This window comes from Paracoccidioides brasiliensis (genome assembly GCF_000150735.1).
Source record: "Paracoccidioides brasiliensis Pb18 unplaced genomic scaffold supercont2.10, whole genome shotgun sequence".
In the NCBI taxonomy this organism is placed as follows: domain Eukaryota; kingdom Fungi; phylum Ascomycota; class Eurotiomycetes; order Onygenales; family Ajellomycetaceae; genus Paracoccidioides; species Paracoccidioides brasiliensis.
In genome coordinates, this window is record NW_011371367.1 from 644,350 (window position 1) to 652,098 (window position 7,749).

The 7,749-nt window shown below is 48.1% G+C and overlaps 4 protein-coding genes across 4 annotated transcripts; 2 read left to right on the plus strand and 2 right to left on the minus strand.

The window, feature by feature from the left end:
• Nucleotides 1-193: 193 nt before the first annotated feature.
• Nucleotides 194-2,824, minus strand: PADG_07117 (uncharacterized protein; the record flags this gene model as incomplete). The annotated part of the gene is made up of 1 exon (XM_010764253.1): nucleotides 194-2,824. The coding sequence occupies one exon, from the start codon at nucleotides 2,822-2,824 to the stop codon at nucleotides 194-196; it is 2,631 nt and encodes an 876-aa protein (XP_010762555.1).
• A 1,482-nt stretch (nucleotides 2,825-4,306) lies between these two features.
• Nucleotides 4,307-4,492, minus strand: PADG_12241 (uncharacterized protein; the record flags this gene model as incomplete). The annotated part of the gene is made up of 1 exon (XM_010764321.1): nucleotides 4,307-4,492. One exon carries the CDS (start codon nucleotides 4,490-4,492, stop codon nucleotides 4,307-4,309), a length of 186 nt encoding a protein of 61 aa, XP_010762623.1.
• A 733-nt stretch (nucleotides 4,493-5,225) lies between these two features.
• Nucleotides 5,226-5,803, plus strand: PADG_12242 (uncharacterized protein; the record flags this gene model as incomplete). The annotated part of the gene is made up of 2 exons (XM_010764322.1): nucleotides 5,226-5,438; nucleotides 5,570-5,803. The coding sequence occupies 2 exons, from the start codon at nucleotides 5,226-5,228 to the stop codon at nucleotides 5,801-5,803; spliced, it is 447 nt and encodes a 148-aa protein (XP_010762624.1).
• Nucleotides 5,804-6,448: 645 nt separating this feature from the next.
• PADG_12243 (uncharacterized protein) lies at nucleotides 6,449-6,733 on the plus strand (the record flags this gene model as incomplete). Its single annotated transcript, XM_010764323.1, has 1 exon — nucleotides 6,449-6,733. One exon carries the CDS (start codon nucleotides 6,449-6,451, stop codon nucleotides 6,731-6,733), a length of 285 nt encoding a protein of 94 aa, XP_010762625.1.
• Between the last annotated feature and the right edge of the window lie 1,016 nt (nucleotides 6,734-7,749).

Sequence of the window (7,749 nt, forward strand, 5' to 3'; positions counted from 1 at the left end):
AAAAAAAAGTATTCAAAAAAAGGGGGGAATTTTATTTAATCCCCCCCCCCCCCCCCCCCCCCCCACCCCCGCACCACAATTACCACAATCACAGCCAGCAATTGCTTATAGCCAGCCGGAACAGACGTGCTGTTATTGCCCCTCAAGCACGACAGCTGCTGCAGCTGCTCGTTCTACCCCGTCTATTGCCTTCTCAACCAGGATCTCGCTCCGTATGCTCAAACTGCACAGCCTCCTGCTCAAGCACCACGACCATGTCTCCAGATTCATGACTACCATCCATCGCAACCCAACGCCTCGTCGACAGATATCCACTTGCTGAATTCCCCGAAGGGACGATGATGGATCGAGATACGGATACGACAGAATCATTGCGTCCCGGCGTGTTTGACCCAAGGGTTATTATCGCTGGTCGTCGTCCCGGCGCACTATCGCGTTGGTGATGGCGCGGAATCGAACCGCTACCAGACAATACCTGCCGCATTTCCTGGTGTTTTCGCCTCGACTTCTGCTTCTCTGTCCGATAAAACTGTTGTGGAGCCCGATTCCATCTTTTGATCACCTTCCGACAGGGACGAGCAGCCATCTCTGCAACCTCCTTTATCCTCTGTCGATTAGCTCCGCCTTCACAAATAACCCTGCGCGCCCTGTACGCCCGGCAAACATTCTGCCAGTCATCGAGCTTCTCACACCAGCCACCCATCCCTTCGTAGTATGCGTTCGCCTGTTTATTTGACATCTCGAACCCCTGCGGAGGTCTTCGAAGAATCCAGCTTGCCGGGTCAATGGCGCCGTCAGGAGGTTCCTCAGCCGAGCCTTCGAATAATTCAACTGCTTTTAAGAATTCCCGTGCCCCGGATGACTTCCTGGCGCCATTAATGGCCACTCGCCATGAATCAAGTCTCGGTGCGTGTATCTTCAGACGATGCTGCGTGGGGTATTTGGGTCTAAAGGTGTTATTTTTCGGCGCAGGTAGAGGGTAATTGAATCTGGGATCTCCATGCTCCCTCCGTTCTGTAACTGAAACTCTTGAAACCGGATCCAGCACTGTCCACGTAGACCTATTTAACCAATGGTTTGCGAGTAGCAGAAACTGAAACGGTTGGCGACCAGGCTCAACTTCACTCGAGAGCCATTCGAGCCTGCGATCGAGGTCATAGATCAATCTAACTTCAGCATTGCTCAATAGAGTCTGTGGGCTCGCCCATGGCCCAACCCGCTCCTCTTGCTGAGCTTTTGGGAGCTGGAACGAGACGGCCCTATTTTGCGCTGGGTGGAGCGGCTGTCTTGGGAGATTACTGAATCCTGTGGACGGCGGTAATATTGGTTGGTGGATGGATTTGTCGGCATTATAAGGTTTTTTTCCTGGATGGATTAGGTTGCTACTTTGGGCGAGTGGGGATCGAATTGCATCCCCAGTTCCATCTACAGAGAGTGCGCCCAGTGAAACGTCAGAGAGATAAGCTGCCTGATGCTGTGGAGGCCCACGTTGGATACTAGGGGTAAACGTGGGCAATGAAGGGAATTGAGGAGTGTTCGTCTCGGGAGTGAAAGACTCAGAGGTACGGTTTCGGATTGGGATCCGAGAATAGTATTCTGAAGACTCAGACTGGTAATCAGATGATCTCAGGGCTTTCAAAATTCCTGATAGGGGGCTTCCCGGCCGTCCAGCCAGTCCGTGAAGGTAGGGAGGTGGTTGCTCAATCGGTTGGAGTTGCATATGTGCGGCCCAGGCTTTGTATTTCCAACTCAGCGATTTTTCCGTAACCACCGCAGTTTGGGCAACCACCAGATGATTTTGACCTTCGTCGGCCGGTACTATCGTTCGAAAACGACCATAATATAGTCTTGGAAAATGTATCGGCTGGACCGTGCTCCGTTGAAAACCTTCTGAAGCAGACTTCCTGTGAGCTCCAAGGGCGGGTATTGACTCAACATGTCCTGGGGATGTAGGAAGGTGAGACAGTGAAACACATCGCCTTAATCCATTCTGTGAGAAATCAGGTGTTGGTGTTCGTTGGCAGCGGGCACTGCGGTTTGAACTGTCCGCCGATAAAGGCAGAGGTTCAGCACCCCGTGAATTGAAGGGAGTCCGACCAGCCACCTTCTGTCCAGAAGTTCGACGGAAGCCGTTATATAACATCGACGGGAGTATTCTGTCATTGAAGCCATCAAGGAATATTGGTGATCTCCCTGATCGTGGGCGTTTACGGGCCTTTACAATTTGGGCGGAAATTTTAATAGAATTCCGCAAACCAGGTTTTGCCTTCGAATTTGTCTCTGGGTGGTGCTTTTCTGAATCAGCAGGACGTTCTTTCGACACTTTACGAGCCAAATCGGCGTTTGCATGCTCATAGCTCTTCAACCATCGAGGGAGCCAGCGGACATGCCTTTTGTCCTCGAAGTGTTGTTCCACAGCAGCACCTTTTGGATCCCACCATACCCAGTTGTAATCAGCATGAGACGACCTCCATGCGATCTTTTGTCGAAATTTCCTGTATCGGCTCTTCCTGCGCGCCCTCTTTGCCTCGTGCTCGGCCAAAGGAACCCACCCGTGCCACGTTTTTGCATATCGGATAGACTTACTATTCCCGCCCAGGACCCTGTGTCTGGTAAACCGACGGAGAAACGAGGACAACTTCCAAAAGTAAATAGTGAGTATGAAAATAGAAAAGGTGGCAATCATGATTGCCAAGAAGGTTTTCAAGCTAAAGAAAGTCGTCACTGGTACAGCTTCTCCGGTAGGGCCGTTCGCGGGGCGTGGCGGCAGGACGTGTGTTTGTGCTTGCCTAGTCCGAAGGGGATGTTTATGAATGGGTGCCATATTATTCCCATCATCACTGGATCAATCAAGCAGAGTTGCTATCTCTCCAGGGCCGCCAAGTTAGCATCCATCCGAAAGTGCTATATCCCCAGGCAAGATAAGGACAGTGACAAAGATAATCTCCCTAATCCATTCCCTGGAAAAAACTGTCTCTGCGACACAGGCAGGCAGCGCGTGGGATAGGAAACTTTTGACGACGGATCGGTGACTAGAGTTGACCGGCGTGAGGGGGGCAAAGCTGGATTGCGATGATACCTTCAGGGGGAAGCAGGCAGGCTGCAAAAATGCAGGCGGGATAGAATGTAGCAATTGTGGTATAATATTAATGAATAAAAAAAAACGAATCATTAGAGAGCGCCATTTGAGAATGTCGGACTCGAGGTTGAAGCCCCTTAAAAGTGCCAGCCGGGGACACTCATTGCACGGGAGAAAGAGCCATCCGCCACAACCTGGCGGGGGGGGACGTCCATACGTCGTCCATACGTTGTCCATACGTTGTCTATACGTTGCCCATACGTTGTGTTCCATTCATTCAGACTGAAGCTGGGCCATTTCGGAGCGCAATAGCGGGTATTGCGACTGCAGAAGAAAAGAGAGAAAGCCTGCTCAATCGATGATCTCTTGACGCAGAGGGCTCCGTCTACACCTTCATCGGAATGGACTAGACAGTGCTGTATATAGCCATATCATTTCGCAAACACAAGAAGCCATGCTCATGAGAATAGGCTCGTAGGATTCCCGTACTCCGTCGTATATGATATGTGTGACATTCCCGGAGTTTGTTTTCTGTTCAGAGGTGGAGGAAGAGCAGCCGTGTGTCCATCATTTGAAATTCAGCTTCAAGCCAATGAGAATATAACTAACTATAGTTAACTATGCGCCTGCGGAAGTAATCGCGGCGCGAGGATTTTATCTGATGCGTAGTTATTGGGGTAATTCCACATGGCTACATCTGGCTCTCTCTGGCTTGATAAAGAAATCATCCTCCACAGAGCGCAACAAATAGGAGTTGTCTGAGGGTTCTATCCATGGTTGTTCTGGTGGGCCTCGGGAAGCTGAAGACGGCATCCATGGATGAACAGCTCCCCGGTTGGCGAAACGCACACACTCTTCCAAGGTTATTCACCTAACTTAAACTCTGTCACTCCTTACTTCAAGACAATATCTATCCTCTGCATTTGCTCCATCCGATTTCCATCCATTGGAGTTTGTTCTCTCTGAACACGGTAAGGCTAACACCTGGATTATCTAACTACACCATCCGTATATCCTCAACTTGTAACTGTCAGAATGTGTCGTCGTCATCTGTGTTCTTGATTCAGGCTGATGGGGAAAATGCCTCTTCTTGAAAGCAATCAAGCGGGGATACGCCCAACATCCCGAGTCAGACAGGATGATGTGAACAGGTTGTTCCGAATTCCAGTCTGGAGAATATCTTTCGTGCGCTTGGGAAAGCCTCCATGGATTTTACCCGTCTCGTTCTTAACCCCAGCCTTTTCCAATAGCAAAAGAGCTTCGGGACAAATTGGCTATTGCTTCAGAACCGTCGGGGGTTTGACTTTTGATCAACACCCAAGGTTGCATCTGGGTTAATGCCCGTGGAATACGCGCCGCTAGAACCCTCCCTCCATCCCGGACAATATGGGACATCCCATCTTGGTGTGCCATAGTTCTGCCATACTGATGGATTAGCCCATCAGTAATCCCCAAAGGGATGATCCAAAATCCTTGGTATATATATCTTCCTTGCCCATGTTTATTGCCACTCCCTTCCTTTAAATTGAAACAGTAATTCAATGGATGTCAGGATGGAATTCAACCAAGTTAACACCGGAGGAGTCTGTATCCCTCAGACCAGCTCGGGGCAAACTCCGCTCAACACAGATATCCAATATAAATGGAATCCCCAATTGTGGTTGTTGATAGGGGGTCTTGCTACAAAGGGACAGCTTCTCCTGCAATGATATAAATCACCAATTCTCCCAAAGAGAGTTATTTTAAATTTTCCATTCATTCACGATAGCCATTACTTTTCAGCTCACAACAAACACCTGCGTCTCCTGAGTGGGCTCTTTAATACTATTAAAATGAACCTCAGTCCGAACAGAGAGCAAATCATCAATAACCACGAGTGACCCAACGAAACACTCTTTTTGGGACGTTGACGGGGGGACGGCCTGCCAGTTGTAACAAGACACTACAACTCCTTACCAAAATTCAGTATCAAGCCGCCGTTGAGAGTGAAAGTCCGCAGGAATTTTTGATAGAAATCGATACAGCGGGCCACAATGGATGGAGGCAGGGTGAAATCCATTGGCCTCTGTGTTGTCCAAAGATTACCATTTGTTGTCAACGGATTGACGGATCAGACACCCATTGCGCAAATCCATTGCGCAAATCCATGGCGTTGTGGCCGAAGCGCAGAGCAGCCTGCGTTCTATCATATCCAAGAGCGTCTGTATTCCGCAAGAAGGATTTTTCTTATTTTTCCTCTTTCTTTGTCTGTGGTGGCGAAGCTATAAATTCGAGTCTTCAAATTCAATTGCTTGGGCAATATTGTCAGATCCAGAGGAGAATGAAGAAGATGGAACTCACGAAGAGGAGCATGAAGAAAGTGTGTACTCTGTACAGTTCTTTCGATTACTCTGTCTTTTCTTTTCTTCTTCTCTCCTTTTCTTTACGAACCGGTTTACTCTCACACTTCCACCTGACTCTTAACACAATTCTCCTCGAAACGTAGCCTAGGCAGAACGACACAAACTGTCTTACAATAAGTCAAGGGGGAAGGAAGATTGCCAGCGACTGGATAAGGTTGCATTCAGGCGTCGTGCCTGTGTAAGGGGAAAGGTGACGGCAGCTGAGCCATACTCTGTAGGCTGCTTTGGTAGTTTGGACACACACTTGCAAAGTCCATTGAAGCGAAAACATAATCTATGTGGTGATGATTCCGGGAAGTCCCCAAGCGGATGGACTGTGTAGTTATTCAACGCTGCGGAGAAAGTGTTCCGGGCAAGGTAACTTGTAAAGCTGGTGTGAGAAGGAGAAATCCGTCTGCAAAAATAGTTCGTACTGAGAAAATATGAATGGTAACTACCTAGTTAGATTTGACTTGAATGAAAGCTTTACATATGCAAACAGATTAAGCAAATGATTGCGCTTCAGCAAATGCCTGCTAAAGCGAAATTTGAAGGCAAAATGTAGTGCTGCGAAAAAGTCTTCGAATGATGTGATAAGACAAGGAGACAAAAACGAAGTAAACTATGTCCAAAGTTCCAAACTCAAGACAGGCTGAAGTAAACCCAAGAACCGAGAGTTAGTTAGCCGACTGTTCGTAATGGTTAATAGTCAATCGGAAGCTTCCTTGTTCATCCGGCCGTTTCTTTTACTCTCGAGGCGGGTTTAGGGCTGGTGGATTCTGCTGCTTGGCGCAGTGAGGCTGAATGAGTGAAGAGTTGGAGCTGCCAGAGAGATCCAGGAACCTCGGCAGCAATAACTAACTACACAAGGGCAACTAGCCAACTAGTTTATCGAAGAATGATGATATGAGATGCTCTATGTGCCACACAGGTCCTATGTATTAGAAGCGCAGTGCCCACAAATCGTCTGTTCTTATCTTCGTCCATCATGAAAGAGTCGATAACTCTGGCTAAAGACCAGGCTTTGATCCTAGCAACGATAAGTAAAACTAACACCGCGGCTGTCCAAAATCCGCGGAGAATCCTTGACCCTATTATTGTACCCGTGGTCAGCAACCGTGTCGTCATAGGCAGGTTAAGAAGATCCTGGGTTATCCGCATCAGCATCATTCCTGAGGGCCACGGAGTCGCAATTCTGAGTCACCCGATAGGAAGGTTGAATTGCAATCTTCGAAATGTCATTGGCCGTTTCAATCACAAAAACTGTCAATGAATCACTGAAGTTGGCAGTCCATGAAAAAAAACATATTCCGGAAATCAGATCATGATGTGAAAAGTAGTTCGCTTATATTTTTGGCGTGATTATTATTTTTGAATTTTTTCCCCCCCCCCCCCCCCCAACCATCTTCTGTGGTGGATCATGGCCGGCCATGTGAAAATAGCCTGTTGGGACCATCAATGATATGGGAAATGGATTCTAACTCAAACTAGGAAGAAATTCTAGCTGTTGTTGGAATCTGGCCCAGCACTCTCAAGCAAACCCCCCCCCTCCCCCTCCATGGCTGGTATAACTAGCTGGTCAGAACACCGCTCACGGTCTGGATGGAGATTGGACATTGCATGTGTTGGTGCCCATTCTCGTCGACATTGGGCCCAGAATCAGCAGCAAATCTGGTCAACCCTTGCAGCCTTTCCCGTTTTTAGGCACAACTTTTCTTTGGTTCCTTAGTTTGTCGAATTCCATATTCGCTTGCAGGTCATCTCCCAAGACCGCTAAGACTTGGCTTTAGTTGGACGGGTTAAACCTTTTTTCTCGAGACGGCGTTCTTGATTCGGCATTCCATTCCCCAAACGGATGTTTCATTCGTCTTTTAGAGAGGGAGCGAAAATTGTGACACCAGCAAACGGCTCAGCTGATGACATTTAACTGGCTCGTAGGTCCCTGGAATGCCAACACATGAGGCAACTGAGGAAGAGAGAAAAAGTTAAGGCGAGAGTCGAGACACACCACCGAAGGAACCTACGCCACCTGGATGGAATTAGAAAAGGCATGGTGAATTTTCTGCCCATTTTAACGAAGGGGATATGGCAAAACAATCCTCACATGCTTCTTGCGGCTGAGTTATACCTCTAGAGCACTTTCTTCTTTCGTGGGAGAGGCGGGAAATTTAATGAATTAAAACCACTGTGGATGTCAGGAACATCGAAGGCATTGACTAGCTTCTTCTCTAATTAAAAGAGGTTTAACTTCTTTATCTGGTGCGCTAAAACTTTTCTTTCTTCTCATTC